At 41.6% G+C, this 20000-nt stretch overlaps 1 protein-coding gene across 1 annotated transcript in view; it reads left to right on the top strand.

Annotated features, from left to right (window-relative positions):
• The window catches only part of LOC311056450 (protein mono-ADP-ribosyltransferase PARP6-like), a gene marked incomplete at its 3' end in the record, with an annotated part of 34170 nt that overhangs the window by 11089 nt on the left and 3081 nt on the right, over window positions 1-20000 (top strand). The window contains 13 exon segments of the mRNA XM_084073063.1: window positions 870-1020; window positions 3830-3883; window positions 4986-5081; window positions 5717-5809; window positions 6918-7043; window positions 7187-7252; window positions 8503-8570; window positions 9810-9858; window positions 10338-10447; window positions 12702-12774; window positions 16851-16920; window positions 17564-17643; window positions 18425-18488. Coding sequence (XP_083929189.1) covers window positions 870-1020; window positions 3830-3883; window positions 4986-5081; window positions 5717-5809; window positions 6918-7043; window positions 7187-7252; window positions 8503-8570; window positions 9810-9858; window positions 10338-10447; window positions 12702-12774; window positions 16851-16920; window positions 17564-17643; window positions 18425-18488 — 1100 coding nt within the window.

Here is a 20000-nt window from a genome sequence, read left to right as displayed (position 1 = left end):
AGATTTCTTTGGCTATTTTTTTTTAATCGTAAAAATGTGTGCACATTTGTTTATGTAATATTTTTTAAGCAAACATTTGTAACTCAAATCTTTGCTTCTGGACAATCTACAAGCTAAAAGAAACTGTTACTTGCGAGCTTGTAGAACTGCTCATTTCTTGGCAAAGGTATTTGGTGTAGAGGGAAAAAGGAGGAGACCAAGTATAGACCCCTGGGGGACCCCACTCAATGAAGTATATATAGGGTAAGGGTTTAAGACAAGTGGTTAATGTCTTGTATTGTGTCTGTGTGTATGTATGTCCTGTAAGCAGTGATGGAAGAAGTACTCCCATGTTTTAATAAGTCAAAATATCAATACTCTATTGTAGAAATAGTCTGTTACAAGTACAAGTCTGGTATTAAAAGTGTACTTGAGTAAAAGTACAAAAGTATGGGCATCAGAATATACTCAAAGTACCAAAAGTAGAAGTACTCATTATGCAGAAGTTTTCAAATGTATAAAAATCCTGCTTTGAAAATAGCCGATCTACAGCAACGCGCCACAAATCGCCTCGTTGAGAGCTTGCAGATCTGCTATTTTGAAATTGCCTAAGTATCTAATACAGGTCTGAAATGGTTTTGTAATAATGAGTAGTAACTACAGATTTCAAATAATTATAGTGGAGTTAAAATACAATATTTGCCTTTAAGATGTAGTGGAGTAGAAGTAAAATGATTGAAAATTGGAAATACTCCAGTAAAGTAAAACATACCTCAAAATCTTACTTATTCTGTACTTGAGTAAATGTACTTTCCACCACTGCCTGTAAGCAAAAAAATATATATTCTGGTTTAGTTTAGGGATTCTGTTTTTTGTTTTGTCTTTCCCAGGTCTCCCAGTTTCCCTCTGATCCAGGACACGGTTCTGAAGGGCAAGCTGAGCGTCCCGGAGCTGAGAGTGACCCGGCTGATGAACCGCTCCATCTCCTGTACCATGAAGAACCCCAAGGGGGAGCTGTTCAGCTACCCACCCAACAGCCAGGTCCGAGAAACACAACACTCACACTATATAATCCTGCAGAGCAGTGGTTCTCAACCTTTTCAGGCCGTGACCCCCCACAAAATAATCATATTTGAAATAAGGACCCCCACCCCAAAAAAGGGGGGGGGGGGTCAAAAACATTTTATTTATGTATTAAAAAGGTCTTAAAAGTCCTTAAATTGTCACATCACTGTCATCTGGGGACCCCCCCCCTCAAAATAAAACAATCAAATGGGGACCCCCCCACATGTTTGAGAACCACTGCTGTAGAGGGCCCAATTCTGTCTCAGACCAATCAGTTCACAATGGAAACAAAAATCATAATGTATGTATACATGCATTAGGGGTGCAACAGTTCATCGAACTAATCGATTTAAACAATTATACAAAAATCGAATTGAATAATAGAATATTTTAAATTTAAAAAGTTGCAGATCTCAAGCTCACGACACATTGTGAGCTTGACTTTATGTTATTTTTGCAGTTTTTGGGCTAGGGTCAGTATAAAAGTATAAAATGGTGCTCAAGGGGTTAATCAGACCAATGGATATCGTTATTTGATAATAAAAAAGTATTTTATTAGTATTTTTTTTTGCATTGATACGTTCGATTAATCAAAAAAGTAATCGATGGAATAATCGCTAAGAAGGTAACCGATAGCTGCCTGCAGCCCTAATATGTATTTGCAATTTGTAATGTATTCTCTATTTAGAATTACATTTTGTTAAAATGAAACTGATTGACCTGAAATGAAATTTGCCCCAATCAATGCTTTTAGAGACACACATTAAAGCGCCACTACGTAACTTTTTTTAAATGAATAAAATGTCATTTTGTCCAATCTACATTAGAGTATGTTAATACAATATAACTGTGGTAATACAAGTGGGGTAGTTGTATTTTGTCTCCCCTGCTCTTCTATTGAGACAGTTAGATTGTGTCAAAGGTCATGTCTCACCTAGACACAGGATCTGATATCTCTCCTGAGAAAGCATGCAGGCTCAATGGTAAAGGTTTCAGCACTTGCGCAGGAAACCGGGTTCAAATCCGGGTAGAAGAGGAAAGTTACATAGTGCTGCTTTAATGTGTGCTTTTTACAAATGTGTTGTGTGTCACACCTTTGTATAATCGTCTCTGTCGGGTGGAAACCTCATATGTCCAAAACTGGTCCTTTTCAGGATTCAAAATGAAAAATTGCAAAAGTAGCAGATCTACAAGCTCAAAACAAGTTGCTTCACGCCGTGTTTCGAGATTGCAGATCTGCTGCTTTTTATTCTTTTGTGTGACGCTGTAGCATGGTCAAGTAGAGAGTTAATTTACGAAAAAACACAAAAAGTTTAAACATGGAGATCGAGTTTTTTGTCCGACAGCAACGATATGTATAATTGTATGTATAAATGTGCGTAAGAATACATGAACAAATGCACTAATGTTTATATCGTCACTGTCGGGCAGAAACCTTGTACAGGTATGTTCAAAATAGTTACTTTTCAGAAAAGGGAAAACAAATTGATCTATTGTGGTTATTATTTAGTCACAAGCTTGTGTTAATACTTTTTATGCGTTGCATATTTCTAATACTCACAGCCATACTCAACCTGGCATCCCTATTTTTTCTCTGACATGTAGTGGAGTGGAAGTAAAAGTATTGAACATTGGAAATGCTCAAGTAAAGTAAAACTTCCTCAAAATTGTACTTAAGTACAGTACTTGAGTAAATGTACTTAGTTACTTTCCACCACTGTTAATGACAAATTAACATACTGACTCACATACAGCACCGGGACAATGTCCAGTGAATGGGTGCTGCTGTGAGCCAAAACCAAATGAAATCCTGACCAACAAAAAGCTCCCTGAAACGTCACATTCCTGAATTCTACATACAGTGCATGACTCATACCGTCGCTGTCGGGCAGAAACCTTGGATAGGTTCAAGGTTGTACTTTATTGTTACATCTTGTGTACAGATACATAAGAGTAAAACTTATTTTGGTTTGGCTTCCTTCAGACAGTGCAACAGCATATTAGATAATAACAACAACAATAATAATGATACAACCGTAAAAAGATTTAAAAAAAAGAAGAGAGAGAGAGTGCAAAAAAGAGCAAAACAAATTGTGAACATCAGCATACGTGCATATATCTTGGTATATTATATACTGTACACCAACAGCAGTTTTTTCAGTTGCTGCCACCTAACTTTATGTAAACGTCACAGTATATTCTATGAATGCCATATTTTAAACTTCATTGTAGAGTAGCTGAAATAGCCGATCTATATGCTCACAAGCAGATGCAAACACCATCTGCTATTTTTTGGGCCAATAATGACATGCCCCAAAATAGGGATGCCAGGTTGAAAGTGGTTAAGTCTGTCTGTGCAGTTTTATTCAAATATTTAACCAATGACTACATAATAACTAAAGTTGGATCCAATGGAACACAGATTATTTTTTTCTCCATTTCCTGTAATGTAGCTGTTTTGGACACAACAAGGTTTCCGTACCGCCAGTGACGATAATGTTTGAATTCCCTTATTACCAGTACACTGTTTGTTTACTGTATCCACGGAGACGTGTGCCTCTTCCCCCCTCTTCCCAGTAGCGCACCACACCAACCTGCACAGTTCCCACCTGAGCACCTTCTCCTCCCTACCCACCCCGACCCTGAACATCATGGCTGGGCTGGTGCACCGTTTCCCATAATGCTTTGTCTTCACTTGACCCATCAGACTGTGGCTGTCCCGGCGGCCAGGGCCCCAGCGCAGATTACCACGAGGCAGCTGATTGAATTGTTTTTCTCATCCCAGGCGGGCGGCCACTGCAAGAACATCCCTACCTTGGAGTACGGCTTCTTAGTGCAGGTAAGGGCTGTTTCATATGCTCAGAAGAGACGAGTGTCTGTCGACGGGCGGCTCACGCGTCTACTAACACTTCTCCTTCGCTTGGGAGAATCTGTTGGTTTTCGTCGGCCTTCCATTCGACAGACACTTGTCGTTCGAGTGTAAAACAGCCTTAAGGCCTTTTAAAGGATCGAGGCGTGCAGGGCATTTTTTTCTTCTTTTTGCAAAGCAGCTATTATGCTGCGGTTTGTCGAGAGCCCTTTTCCGACCGCTTGGTGGGAAATGATGAAACCGTGATAGACACTTCAGAATCAATTACTATCCGGCCATCAGCGGCGGCACAGACAGGATGCGTTTAAAGAGAAAGATGCTGTAATAGATTTGAACCGCGGGAATCAGGCGCATCAGTGTGGGGACGAGCAGAGAGTAAGAGAGAGAGAGAGAGAGAGAGAGAGGGATATGGTTTATCTGATGAGTGAATAGAAAACTGTCAGAAGCAACCCAAGGGTCATTGTATAACTTGTTGTGGGGATTGGAACATCAATGTGAAGAGGAAGCCATTGTGATGGTCTTTCTGTCTGTAAAGCCTGAAATCACGACACACTGGGATGCTTCTATAGCACCAAGTTGTTATGATACCAAACTCTTGACATTGCCTGCCTGTGATACCACAGATACTGAAATAAGTGAAAGTATTCCCCCTTAAAAGTTCATATTGGACAAGGCAGTATTCAGTTATGGTCAAATGTGTATTTTACCACTGTGTCACAACAAGAGCTGATCTTCAACGCATTGCATTGTTAGTTTGAAGATCCGTTTTGTTCTATAGGCTAAAAATCTCATTTTTCTTTTGCAAATCTTTGAATATATAATTATTTTTTTAAATGTAACTCAAATCTTTGCCTGGAACCAATATTTTCAGATGGGGGTCCGAGGCCAAATACATATAATTTTGGTGGTTCTTGACATGAAAAAGTTTGCGAACCACTGATATAGAAACATATATTTTTCAGAAAACTGTTAGGACTTCAGGCCTCAGGTCTTAATGGGGTACACTTATCCATTGCTATGGAAGAGCATGAGGAGGTGAGGACACCAATGTTCTTGTCTCCTATAACAACAGATCATGAAGTACTCGGAGCAGAGGATCCCCACGCTCAACGAGTACTGTGTGGTCTGTGACGAGCAGCACGTCTTCCAGAATGGCTCCATGCTAAAGGTATTATCAGTGGATTATGAAGCTATTAAACATCAATGTGTTTGTTTAAAAAATGCATTAAGTAGCAAAGAATGCAACTTTAAAGTATTTCTTTTCTGGTACCTTAGCGGCCTTGGATTAATGCACTGCAAATGATACAGTATTTCCTAAGTGTGTTGTGTATGCCGTGTGCATACTGTGTGTGCATATGTGTTAGTTTTTTTGTGTGCGTCCGTGCGTGCGAGAGAGAGAGAGAGAGAGAGAGAGAGAGAGAGAGAGAGAGAGAGAGAGAGAGAGAGAGAGAGAGAGAGAGAGAGAGAGAGAGAGAGAGAGAGAGAGAGAGAGAGAGAGAGAGAGAGAGAGAGAGAGAGAGAGAGAGAGAGAGAGAGAGAGAGAGAGAGAGAGAGAGAGAGAGAGAGAGAGAGAGAGAGAGAGAGAGAGAGAGAGAGAATGGAATGGGATGGGATGAAAATAAGTGTGGGTGCACACTGTATGTTTATTTGCAGTACATCATTTTTGTGTATATTTACATTTGGTCTTTGTGTGGGGGGTGTGTGTGTGTGTGTGTGTGTGTGTGTGTGTGTGTGTGTGTGTGTGTGTGTGTGTGTGTGTGTGTGTGTGTGTGTGTGTGTGTGTGTGTGTGTGTGTGTGCGCAGCCTGCTGTGTGTACCAGGGAGTTGTGCGTCTTCTCCTTCTACACTCTGGGAGTGATGTCAGGAGCAGCTGAGGAGGTGGCGACTGGAGCAGAGGTACAACAAAAACAAAGAAACCTCTTATCTCCATATTTTAACTTTTTTTTTTTGTAAAAAAAATGTGTAAATTAATAAAACATCAACTGATGAAACATCAAACAAACTTGGACACATCATCAGTGTTGTTTCCTGGAGTCACTGGGTGTTTCGGGTCTTGCAACAGACACCCTCCTCCAGGCGACCCGACCGAGGCTGATCAGACCCCGGCCTGTGTCCAAGTGGCATGCCACTGCCCCCACTGTCTCTTGGGGCGTTAGAGACAGTGCTAATTAGGGGTTAGGGTTAGCCTGGCACTAACCAGACCGACAACGCAGATCCACCCACACTTGGAACGTGTGTGAGTGAATCCACGCTATCAGTCCGGCCAATGCCAGGCCAGGTCAGGTGAGATGTTGCAGCAGGTGTTGGCGACACTAGGAGGCTCAAGGCACTGTGGGTTGCCTCCGGGCCTTCGTATGACCAGAAGTGAGCATTCTTCTGTGGGTCGCGTCGTCGTTGCTGCTGGGCACAAACATCTCACTCTGCCTTGATGGATTAAACCCTCCTTGCAGGTTTTTTCCGCAGTCTGTAGCTTTTGGTTCTTCCTCACGGAAGAAGTGGTTTGGGCTGCCAACCCTCTCCACCCCGGGTCGCCGTCTCTCCGGCCGTCTTCTGTCTCTCCAGATGTCACCACACTCTTTATGGTTGTCATCATAACTTATTAATGTATTAAAAATGTAAGGAGACATGTGACCCAGTATTGTGTTCATGTTTATGCATGCTCCACCTTTGTGTGTGCATATACTTGTTTAAAAGAATAGTCTTTTAAACCCATCAGGGCCGGGCATCTGTAATAGATGCAGGGACACTGAAATTAAAGACGCAATAAAATGTATAATATGTCAACCTAGACTGAGTAATAAAGTTTTACTGAAATTCTCCATCACTACTGGATACTTGGATAGCTCTGGCAGACAGAGTATGTCCCACCAGATTATATGTTAATTTAACAGCGTAAAAATGGACCCTGGGGTCTTTTGCTGTATAGAGCATAAAATGCCATAAAAGGATCTATAAAACTTTCTCTGATTGAGTGCTGCTACTGATCTCGCTCTCCTTTCTCCAGGTGGTGGACCTACTCGTGGCCATGTGCCGAGCTGCTCTCGAGTCTCCCCGTAAAAGCATCATCTTTGAGCCGTACCCTTCAGTAGTGGACCCCAATGACCCCAAGACCCTGGCCTTCAACCCAAAGGTGTTGTAATAGTAATATTTCAACTATAACCTCTCTTTCTGAAATTTTCTTTTTTTTTCAGGCATTTAAATGTTTTTGTTGTTTTCTTCTTGTCTTGTTTCACCGCGTTGTCATTTGACCCCCTCCTGGCTCCATGCACACAGAAGAAGAATTATGAGAGACTGCAGAAGGCGTTAGACAGTGTCATGTCCATCCGCGAGATGACCCAGGTAGGCATGGCTGGGACCATCCTCAATACGACCCTTGTAGGGATGGGTGGGCACTGGTCCATCCTCAACATGACCCTTGTAGGGATGGGTGGGCACTGGTCCATCCTCAACATGACCCTTGTAGGGATGGGTGGGCACTGGACTGGTCCATACTCAACATGACCCTTGTAGGGATGGAAGCAAAGATGAATTCATTTAACCCATTAAGACCAATTCTACAGATGCCGTCTAAATCAGTAGTTTCAAGATCTTTCAAAAATGTTCAAAAATAGCAGATGTACATCTGCTATTTTTGAATAGCCAATGCAAAAATCTAAAATGACACAGATGCTTGCTCAAATAAGAAACTTTTTCTTATTTGAGCAGGCAATTTATTATTTGAAGGCATTATTTGAAAAATAATCACTAATGCAAGAAAAGCAATAATGCAACAATACAGTAAACAAAACGATAAAAAAAAAATAATAATATATATAACTCATTTAAATTAAAGTCATTTTAAAGTGTCAGATGTTTTAGAAGAAGGCCGATGCACACCTCAAAGGTTGGTGACAGGTGCTTAGGACAAAAAGTGCATAATGTTCAGAAGGGGATCTCTGATAATGACATCAAAGAAAAGGACCCGCACAATGTCTGTAACTTGCAAAGAAAACGTTGCTCTTTATTCGACGTTTCGGTCGTTAGACCTTCATCAGGACAGACAATGCACTGTCGGTCCTGATGAAGGTCTGACGACAGAAACGTCGAATAAAGAGCAAAGATTTTTTGCAAGTTCCAGACTGTGTGCGGGTCCTTTTCTTTGATGTCATTATCAGAGATCCCCTTCTAAAGTGTCACGTTTGAAAGCAAAGATTGTCATTCAGACTGTCAGTCTGAGAGACACGCTAGACGGCTAGATGGTCAAACAGTCCTCATTGTTGAGGAAAACGACGTCAAAGGTAGTCATATTATGACTATCTTATAATATTATATTATATTGCTGTAAAGAGGTGGCGGTACATTGTTGAATTGTGTGGTTCAAGGATGTTTAGTGCAAGTGTTAATGAAGTCGTATTGCTCCCAGATCTAAGCTTATGGAGGGAAGTGTATGTCTGTGTGCTTTTCATTGATATTTAAGCGTATGGAGTGACTTGTATGTCTGTGTGCTTTTCATTGATATCTAAGCGTATGGAGTGACTTGTATGTCTGTGTGCTTTTCATTGATCTCTAAGCGTATGGAGTGACTTGTATGTCTGTGCTTTTCATTGCAGGGTTCCTATTTGGAGATCAAGAAACAGATGGACAAGCTAGATCCTCTGGCACATCCATTACTACAGTGGTGAGTGGACCAGCGGTGGAAAAATAATTTTAAGTAAAAGTATCAATACAGTATACTGCGAGGTAGAAACACTCTGTTACAAGTAAAAGTCCGGTAATGAAAATTTACTTGCGTAAAAGTACCAAAGTATTGGCATAAAAATATACTTAAAGTACCAAAAGTAAATGTACTCATTATGCAGAATGTTCCGTTTCACAAGTTATCATCATGTCTAAAATGTTAAAAAAATATTTTGAAAATAACAGATCTACAAGCGCACAACACGTCGCATCATGACGTGTTGTGAGCTTGTCGATGGGCTATTTTCAAATAGCCAACGTTTAGATAAGGCTGAAGTGGTTAATGTAGGCCTATGTTTTGTAATAATAATCTAAATCCACAAAGTAACTAGTAACTAAAGTTTTAAAATAATTGTAGTGGAGTAAAAGTAAAATATTTGTCTCTGAGATGTGGTGGAGTAAAAGTAAAAGTAAATAAACATTTACCTACGTACAGTACTTGAGTACATGTACTTAGTTACTTTACACCACTGGCGTAGACAGCATGTATTTAAAAATAAATAAGAAATACTTTCACTGTCTCCTCTGCTTTTTTGGGCGATTGATTTACTTTATTGTCATTCCATTAAAAAAAGCATTATTTACAATAAACTGTTCCTCAACGAGGCAGAAACAATGAAGTTAATTACCATATGACCATAATAATAACAACTATAAACATTATTTATATAGCACCTTTCAGCTTCACAGATAAGCAAAATAAATAAAATAATACTATTGTAAACATATTGTAAAACCCACTAACTTTAACATATACAGTGCAATAAATAAAGCTCAAGGCAATCAAAGCACCAATTAATTAAAGGTAGTGTATATCCAGCCTTTTGGACCAATTGTAAAATAAACTTTATTAAGTTGTCACGCGCTCTGAGCACAACCCAGCCTCCATGGTTATAGCTTACAAGTAATTAAAGGGTTGCAGTGACTTGGGACTGAGGTTGGGAGCAGCTGTCTTTAATCGGAAGGTTTCCAGTTCGATCCCCAGGCTCCCCCTGGTGCTCCTCTACACCAAACCTCTCTAAAACAGCTCTAACAAGCACACAATGTGTCGCAACGCAACACATTGTGAGCTTTTACATCAGCTATTTTCACCTAATGCTCACTTATTTGTGCCAAATGTAAAAAAATGTCAGGTTCATTTCAACAGTCTAACACTGTGTTCTTGTCTGTCTTTCCACAGGATCATATCCAGTAACAGGTCCCATATTGTCAAGCTGCCTCTGAGCAGGGTAGGAATGACACAATCACACACTAGTCTCTCCATTCTCCAACTCTGACAACAGCCAACTCTGTTCTATGAACGCCGCTCTGTGTGCCGCTTTCGCTAATGCTCAAACTACTTTCTCTCTCTCTCTCTCTCTCTCTCTCTCTCTCTCTCTCTCTCTCTCTCTCTCTCTCTCCATCCATCTCCATATTTTCTTTCTCCCTCGGTTGTTATCTTCGCTACATCTGTGTCATGCCTTTATTTTGCGTTCTTTAACTTCCCATCTCTTCATGCCACCCTTTGCTATTATACTGTACCTCTTTCTCTGTCTTTTTTAACTCTCTCCCTCTCCGCCCGCCTCCTCTCTCTATCTGCATCTCTCTCTTACTTTTACTTTGTCCCTGTGCATCTTTCTCTCTCTCTCTCTCTCTCTCTCTCTCTCTCTCTCTCTCTCTCTCTCTCTCTCTCTCTCTCTCTCTCTCTCTCGGCCCACTCTGACAGCAACTGAAGTTCATGCACACTTCTCACCAGTTCCTGCTTCTGAGCAGCCCTCCAGCCAAGGAGGCTCGCTTTCGTACTGCCAAGAAACTCTATGGCAGCACCTTCGCCTTCCAGTGAGTTGTACTCTGCTCTTCCCCCAGATATATGTCAAATATTGAAGTGATTTTGCTCTCACACTGTCCATCACAACTAGAAGGAAGGAAAACAGACTTATTTCCACCTTTGGCCAAAGATGGCCGGGGCTTTTGACATCAGCCAAAGTGTGAGAAATGTCATTTTAACCACATGAACCCTACCGTCTCCATTGTCGGCATGGCATAATAGGCGAACATTGGCCAAAAAGTAGATAGATGAACAATTGGCTAAAATAGCTGATAAGAGATGTGGTGTAGAGGGGGGAAAAAATAAACAAAGTGTATTCTGTAGGGGTTAAGTGGTTAAATGCAATAATAACATTTGTTTAAATGAACACATAATGCAAATATCCAATCAGAATGACTGCACCGATTATCCTCTCAATAGTCTCTCAGCCAGAAGCAAGTCTCCATAAGAAAGCTTGTAGGATGTGGTGCTGTGGAACCAGAGCTGAGGACCACCATCTACTCAGACACTAACTTAGACCTGGCACACCAGGGGAATGCCATTAAATGTCCGTACAGTGGAATAGAAAAACTTGGAGGGCTCCATATCTCCAGAGGCTTTGAATTGATTGAACCCATCCTCTCTCCAGCATCTGGTCATGATAATGTTGATGGCAAGGCTTACCGCAGCAGATTTCCATTCCACCATAACAAAGCAACTGCACATGGCAGTGGCCATCTCTCTTGGACGGGCAACTCGCCCCGCCGTGCCAGCGCACGGAGCCAGTGATATCTGTGAGATCGTGTCGGACAGTAGCAGATGGAGCTCGGATGAACATTTTAGATACACAAAGCCCCATCTGGGTGCTGCTGGCGAAGTTCCGCTAGCTTCGCGCGCAATTCCGTCGGACTCTCCCCCGTCCTCGCCGTTAGCGCTAATCGCCAGGAATTCTCCCTGGTTTTTGATAGCGGGCACAGTCGAATGTGTAAACGTTAAGACGGTTAACGCTAATGATGCCATGTACCTGCTAGCATGCCCCACCCGCCCCCACCATGTTCTTAGCTACTTCGAGGGGAACGAACCACTCAAACTGGCTCGGTCCCCCAGGGAAGTGACGTTAATTCAACATGCACTCTCTTTAATGTACTGCAGCTAAGAATAACAGCTGCCATCATACCGCCCACGCCCCGCACGCTGGTTTATTTTAAGAGACCATGACAGGAGATTTGATACATCAGCTTGATATATCAGCTGTGGCCTGTGTTCACGCAACGCGTCCGGTGATAAAAGACGGCAGTGATCTGGGTCTCCGGTTACTCAGAGAGTCTGTTTTGTGAATAATAAATGGTCTAAGTTTAGAGGATGATGTAAGACATGTCTCTAAATATCCACTGCATAAGGGTGGGAATAGATGACTAGGTTTATTCTGGTTGGCAGTAGACAGAGAATGCTGGCTCAGGCGTTATGAGAGTCAAATTCCAAGGTTTCAGTGGTAAAAGTACCATTACAGCATTATTTTAGTTGTATTATTTATTGTATATTATTGTATTCATTAATACATTCTTTCAAAAAAGCTGACAGTATCACCATATCAGATTTTTTAAAACACATATTTAATTCCAAATTCAGAAGTTGCCATGTTTAAATCCAGAGATATATTTGTTTTACTGTATCTGGGTCCCAGTTTTAATGTTTCTCAACACATTTTTAGAAAGATAGCTTTTCATTTTTGATGAACCGTTCAGAAAGATGTTAAGAAAACCACCTCCATTTGATGATTTGTGCCCATGAGCAATAAAAGAAAATTGCATACGTTATTCTCTATTGAATGAAAGTTATGTTCTTTTTTAACTTTAATGTAATGTCCAGGTATGTCTTAAGTGTTATATTGTCTTTTATACCGTCTATTTAGCTCTTATTAGGCAGGTTTTTGTCATTAGCTGTATCAGTAACACTGCAAATGAGGCCTCAAGCCTAATTTATACCTATATATATATAGGTGGAAAAGTGTGATGTGTCATTTTTGTCGAGCGACTTTCCCACCAACACATAACTTAGGTTTCAGTCTCAGCTGACCCTCCCTGGATATATAGAGTGATTGATTGACTGACTGACTGACTGACTGACTGACTGACTGACTGTCTTAAGCTTAGATATTTCTTGAGCGTACAAACAATTCTTCCACTCAAAAATTGTGTGCAAGAATGTTTTATTCAATGCTTTTACTGTCTCTGTGTCTAACTCTATGTGTTTATCTCTCCCTCTCTTTCTGTGCTCCTGCTCCAGTGGTTCCCACATAGAGAACTGGCACTCCGTTCTGAGAAATGGACTAGTCAATGCCTCTTACACCAAACTGCAGGTACATGAACCCCAGCAGTTGGCTGTAATCTAAGACGCATCCCACTTTGGACAGCGCCTGTTCTCACGGGGAGCAGGCCCGCTGTCCAGCTGATCCATTTTGACAGTTAATGGGTGCCAGCTTTCCATTTTTTTTCTTTCCTTATTTTTTGTCAACTTTGAATTTGGCACTTTATACTGACTGAGCACACGGCACTCTGGGAAACTCGTCCTGGCCAATGTCAGCTACTCCCTACTTCCTGTACTGACAGCAGTGGACGGCACGCCCCTTCCTGTTGTGGGAAAGAGAGGGAGGGGGCTGTGGTGTTGGCTGGGGGTCAGCGGGTTACCTGTGTGCCTTGTCGGCAGGAGAGGGTTAACCACTTAGAGCACTAGCAGTAGGGTAGGTCCGGTGGCTCAAAGCCTACGGTTCTGAATCAAAGGATCGCCGTGGTGAGTGGGGAATGGCTCCCACTGAAGGTAAGTAGCCTAACTACCATCTATCCAGCCCTAATGCAGGCACAGTAACAGTGGTGTAAAGTAACTAAGTACATTTACTCAAGTATTGTACTTAAGTACAATTTTGAGATATTTTTACTTTACTGGAGTATTTCCAATTGTCTGTACTTTTACTTCTACTCCACTACATCTCAGAGGCAAATATTGTACTTTTACTCCACTACAATTATTTAGTTACTAGTTACTGTACTTTGTAGATGTAAATATATTACATTATAAAACATACATGAACCACTTTAGCCCTATTTTACACCTAGGCTATTTGAAAATAGCCGATCTACAAGCTCACATTTTGTGAGCTTGTACATCTGCTATTTTCAAACATTTTAGTACTTTTACTTTTGGTACTTTAAGTACATTTTGATACCAATACTTTTGTGCTTTTACTCAAGTCAATTTTGAATTCCGGACTTTTACTTGTAACAGAGAGTACCTCTACATTGCAGTATTGACACATTTACTTAAGTAAAACATTTGAGTACTTTTTCCACCACTGCACAGTAACATGCCCTAATAATGAGCTATGTAAGACAACGGCAGCTTCTGGTGATTGTGCTGTTGAGGGTCCCGCTGTCGAGCAGTTAGAGCTATTAGACTGCTAGAGCTAGACTGCTAGTGTCACAACACTGGCTCCCAGTGTTGTGACAATTACCGATAACGTCATTGTAGGGCAACCACAAAAGGTCAGAACTTCCTGGTCATGTAATGATTTTGAATGTGTGTAGTTAAACACTTATTTACACGGTAGTTTAATGGATGAACTAGTCAACGATGGGGAGGTTTGTTTGGGTGGCACAGCCTATTTTCAGCATTTGTTCTGCCCTTCTTGGGATGATTCTGGGTGAGTGAGGGTTGCCACCGCAATGTTTGAGGAAATTGTCAGTCACACAAACTCAGTGGTGGAAAGTAACTAAGTACGTTTACTTAAGTACTGTACTTAAGTACAATTTTGAGGTATTTGTACTTTACTTGAGTATTTCCAATTTCCAATACTTATACTTCTACTCAACTATATCTCGGATCCAAATATCGTACTTTTACTCCACTACATTTATTTGAAAACTTCAGTTACTAGTTACTTTGTAGATTTTGATTATTATTAAAAAACCTACATTAACCACTTCAGCTCTGCATACATTTTGGCCATTTTAAGATAGCAGATCTACAAGCCCACAATGCGTCGCGATGCGACACATTGTGAGCTTGTAGATCTTCTATTTTCAAAAGATTTGTATACATTTGAAAACTTGAAATGGGACATTCTGCATAATGAGTCCTTTTTTTTTTTGTACTTTAAGTACATTTTGATGCCAATACTTTTGTACTTTTACTTAAGTAAATTTAGAATTCCGGACTTTTACTTGTAACGGAGTATTGCTACATTGCAGTATTGATACTTTTACTTAAGTAAAGCAATTTAGTACTTTTTCCACCACTGCACAAACTTAAGCATACTACTGTAATTTGACTTTGCTTTACCAAACTTTTTAGCGCTTGTCATGTTGTACCATATCGTAAACACCAGTCAAAGTCACTTCTGTTTTGACACCAGAGTTGGTACTGTTGTAAAGAAGCAAAAGTAATATTGTCAAATTATGTTTCTTTTCTTTTTTTTATGGAACCAAAAGAAGTCAAACAGAGAATACTGAGTTGTCCATTTGCTGAATCTGGATGAAAATGACTCTTTGGGGATACATCTGCGTAGCTTGAGAAATGTTCAAAAACTTAAAGCGGGACCCGTTTGCATTCTGAGATACATCAGCCGCGGCTGGAGAATATTATTTTTGAAACATTTGTATTTGGGATCTTAAGGCTCATGAAACTTTAAAGGCGGCTCCGATCCTCTCGTCTGCTGTGTTTTATTTATGTTCCTCTCTGGTCTTTGATCAGCATTGCTTCTGCTTCTCCGCCTGCTCATTCCCCTTCTCTGTTTCACCTTGAACAATTCTAGCCCTCTCCTCCATTGTTCTCTTCACAGCAAGACAGATGAATAAATCTGCACACACACACAAAAAAAAACACACACACACACACACACACACACATACAAAACCCACCCCTCTATCTTTCTGTCTGTCTTTCTCCTTTTGATTCCACGCAGACACACCACCACGGCCTGATCTCCATATTTGCCACATTTCATTCCTAAACTGTTTGTTCTTTGTTCTCCATCCAATTTGTCCTCTACCTTCCGTCCTCCCGGCTTGTCTTTTGTGCGTTTGATCACCTCCATTCTTTTGGAAGCCGTCTCGTCTCACCCTGCCATGGATGCTGTCACGTGGAAGGGACTCTCCTCGACCTCATCCTCGGTCATCTTCATAATTGTCGTCTTTGTGTCGTCATTCCTGACCTCATTTCACGTGTCATAATGGGATGTTCCCCCACAATGTTCTGTGCACAACGAGCTGAATGCCTTGAAAGCATTTAGAAACTCAACATAGCTGTCTCTGGGGTGCTTGGCTAGATGCTTTACTCTCCTTGTTGGACTTTTGTGCGCGTGTGTGCGCACGCGTGCTTGTGTGTGTGTGCGTGCGTCTGCGTGTGTGTGCTTATCTTTGTATTTGTAGATATCAGACCTACATCAAAAATGATTCTTTTAACACTTCCAAATATTTGTAAGTTTTTGTTTGTAACAGATGGGTATTGTTTACTATATTGGCACAATTCAAACACATTGATGCTTTCTGACAAATGTTGTTATTAACGTTGCATATGGCGAAGCACACTCTTTTGATACTCCACTTTAGAACAAATTAACCACTTTCAACTTGGCGTACCTATTTTGGGCATGTGACTATAAGCGGAAATCTTCCAAACCCCCCCCCCCCCCCCCCCCCCCCCGCCCCAAACAAACAAACAAACAAAGAAAAAGAAGATATACGTGTACAAGGCAAGCTTGTGGTTCTGTTACTTTCGCTATTTTTCGTATGACAAAGTATATCGTCTCTGTCGGGTGGAAAACTCATATGTCCAAAACTGTCAAAAGTAGAAAAAGTAGCTTGCAGATCTGCTACTTTTGATACTTTTTGTGTGAAGTTGGAATATGGAGATAGTAGGTTTCTGCCTCCGACAGCAACAATATAATGATTAAGTCATTGGTTCTCAAAGTGGGGTCCGGGGACCCCTAGGGGGGATAGGGTCCCCTGCAAAATGTGTTGATAAAGTGTCACAACCATTTGATCCCCTTTATCCATATTTTATATGCTATTGAAAAATAGCCAAATCTACGAGCTCGTAGCGCAGCACAGAGTGCCACGCTACGAGCTTGTAGATCTGCTATTTTAGAAAAATCGTGAAAATGTGTGCAAATCTTTAAATCTCTTTTTTTTTAAAGCCGATTTTTTTTTACACAAATATGTAAAAAAAAGATTCAGGTGGGGGTCCGCGGTCCGTTCCTTGGCACGAAAAGGTTTGAGAACCACCCAAAGTGATTAAATAGCTATTTGACCCAGGTCTGGTATTTACAGTGCAGCACAGTATGTGTGCGAGCTACGCTTGTGCCTATACGTATTATGCAAGAGTGCCCTGTGTGACTCTTAAGTGACACTTCCTTCCCTCCTGCTCTCTTTAACCCCCAAGCTGCATGGGGCAGCATATGGAAAGGGCATCTATCTCAGCCCCATCTCCAGCATATCCTTTGGATACTCAGGTAGGAAACGAGCCCCCCCCCCCCTTCCCCCTTGTCTTCCTCTGTGGTGGTGGAGTCCATTCTGTGTTCACCATGGCTGGATGAGATGTCATCGTTACTGGAATGGTCCATTTTCATCTGTTTGGGGAGCGGGGGGGGGGGGGGGGGTCCATTCTGTCCTGTTGTGCTGCACTGTGTTGTCGTCACCACTGGGGGAGCTGTGGGGCTTTGATTCTCTCTGTGAGTTCATGCAAAGTTCTGTAAGGTGTTCTTCACTGGGACGGGTGGATGGGTGAGTGGGGGGCCAACGTTTATTTTACAGCGCAGATGATTGATCTGTATCTTCCCTGCTATTTCTAGACCTAGATTTCTAGGTCCGGGGACCCCAAGGGGTCCTTGGCGGGGTACCAGGGGGTCCCCAGCAAAATTAGTTAATATAGCGGCACAATCATTTTAACCACTTTAACCATTATTGTATACTTTGGCAATTCAAAAATAGCAGATATACAAGCTCATATGCACTTGTAGATCTGCTTCTGAAAAATTGGCACAAAATATTTTTTAGTTGGGAGGTCCGCAGCCAAATACATATCATTTCGGGGGTCCTTGACATGAAAAGGTTTGAGAACCACTGTTATACATCATGTTCTACTTGTGCTTGTAGGGATGGGGAAAGGACAGCACCGCATGCCCACCAAAGATGAGCTGGTGCAGCGCTACAACCGCATGAACACCATACCACAGGTAAACAGACTGGACACCCTCTCGCATCAACCTCATGCTAATGTAGCGTTACCTTTAGTTTAAAAACTATCAGTGCCTGCTTTCTATTCAGTGGTTCTCAGCCTGTGGGTCGAGACTCCCAGGTGGGGTCCCCAGATGACAGTAAAAGTGATAATTGGAGGACTTTTAAGACCTTTTTTAAAAAAAGAAAAGAAAATAAATGAAAAAAAAAGACTATTACTGCATCAAAGGTAATCAACAAACTACAGTATACTAATTATAAAAAACTGGTCAAACATTGACCAAATTGTCAAATAATATAAGAAAGAGGCAAGAATTGTGAAAAAAGCTGATCTACAAGCTCACATCGCCTTGCAACGCATTGGCTATTTTCAGAATGTTTATTTGGTTTAACCGAGTCAAACTAAATGTAATGCCTCAACTCCTACAGTTCCAAGTGCTTGTCAGGGTGGGGGGTCCCCAGTTAGAATATGATTATTTTGGGTGGTCCTCAGTTCAAATATGATCATTTGGGGGGTCCCCAGTTCAAATATGATCATTTTGGGGGGTCTCCAGTTCAGATTATGGGGCCAGAATAGGTTGAGAACCACTGTTCCATGAAAAGGAATGAACAATAGAAGCTATTATGTCACTGCTTTCACTTGTTCAATCCACTTAAAAAAATATATTATTGCAAGCTTATATTTGCTTATATTTTGCATGCCGGGTTAAGTAAACCTCAGTTTGTCTCTCACTGCAGAAGCTTGAAGGAGCCTGCTGTTGTCTCTCTCTATTTCAACAGAGCCGTCCAATACAGTCCCGTTTTCTCCAGAGTCGGAATCTAAACTGCATTGCTCTGTGTGAAGGTAAACACAAGAACGTTACCTGTGCCTCTTTTAACCTCTGTAAAGGCAAAATCCTATGTGCTGCAAGGGAAATGTAACACAGCAGTAAAGGGGAAAAGCTAACTTATTGAACCACACGAACACTATTCTGGGCATATCATAATAGGCGAACATTCGATGCAAAATAGGCATAAAAGGAGGGTACGTCAACAGTGGCACAGTGCTCATTGCACGAGGTACCACGGCGTCCCGCCAATCTTTTGAACAGGAGGACGTGCACGTACATGCACATGCATGGATGTGCATGTGCGTACCCGTGAGAGTGCGTCTACCTCACGTATCGATCAAAAACAACCATTCACACCTCTTATCAAAGCTTACCATTTTCAATTTACAATTTAGGCATTTAGCAGACGCGCTTAATCCAGAGCGACTACAAAAGCTGCTGAGTGTCAACAGTGTGAATTAACATAGGAACGTCCCTGGCTGGAAGCATATCAATGGTCCATTGTGTGACCTGGTAAGTACTGTAGGTGTAGGCATACTGTCAGATGGTCTGAAGCAGTCCATGGTCTTAACTGGTGAAAAAGGAGCTCACACAGATGACACAGTTTCACGCAAATTGCTCAGAAATCCTGGGTTTAAATGTTTTTCAAACTGCTCAAAATTGCGGACAATCTAAGGCCGGAGCTTAGAGGTCAAAGTGATAGATGTGTTCCTCATGAGTCAAGCAGGGCCGGACTGGGACCAAAATTCAGCCCTGGCATTTTGGCCTGGACCGGCCCACCACCCCCCCGGGCCGTTTTGTCAACGGGGGGGGGGGGGGGGGCGTTTCACCGTTTCAGCCCAGCCCTGCACATGAACTCTGCAGCCGCACTGAGGCCCCTGCTGGAAAGCATCCCAGCCCAAACATTAACGTAACTAATAATTGGGCCGCGCAACCCGGAAATGACCGTAATAATCCTAAAACGGGAGCAAAAATAATATTTTTCAAAAAAAAAAAAAAAAAAAAACATTTTTTTTTTTTTTTTTTTTTTTTTTTGGCCCAGTGGCCCACTGGCCCAGCGGCCCACCGGGCATTTGCCCGGTACGCCAAATGGCCAGTCCGCCCCTGGAGTCAAGGCACATGTGTAAGCAAGTTTCATGGCTGTCGGCCAAACGAGGCATGACTTTAAGTTTGCGTTTAAAAAAAATTGCTATAGCGCCCCCCTTTGACCAATTGGAGTAAGATTGGTTTCAGTGATACTTGGTATGACCCTCTACATTACTGCAAAGTTTCAAACAAATGTGAGTCTGCATGTATGTGTTAGGGGCAGATGAATAATTTTCATAAAACTGCAATATTCATTGGCTCATAAAAGCTTCATTTTTTCACTTATGGAAAATCCGCCTCCCCAGTTTGTCGGCATAGGTCCAAAGCTCATGTGTAAAAAGTTTCGTGCAGATTGCACAAAGATCCCAGGAGGAGATAGATTTTTTACTGTTTTTCATATAATTCAAAATGGTGGGAGATCTAAAGGTCAGAGGTCAAAA

This window comes from Gymnoscopelus microlampas, assembly GCF_963454915.1.
Source record: "Gymnoscopelus microlampas genome assembly, chromosome: 1".
Lineage (NCBI taxonomy): Eukaryota > Metazoa > Chordata > Actinopteri > Myctophiformes > Myctophidae > Gymnoscopelus > Gymnoscopelus microlampas.
This window is presented reverse-complemented; position numbering and strand designations above follow the sequence as displayed.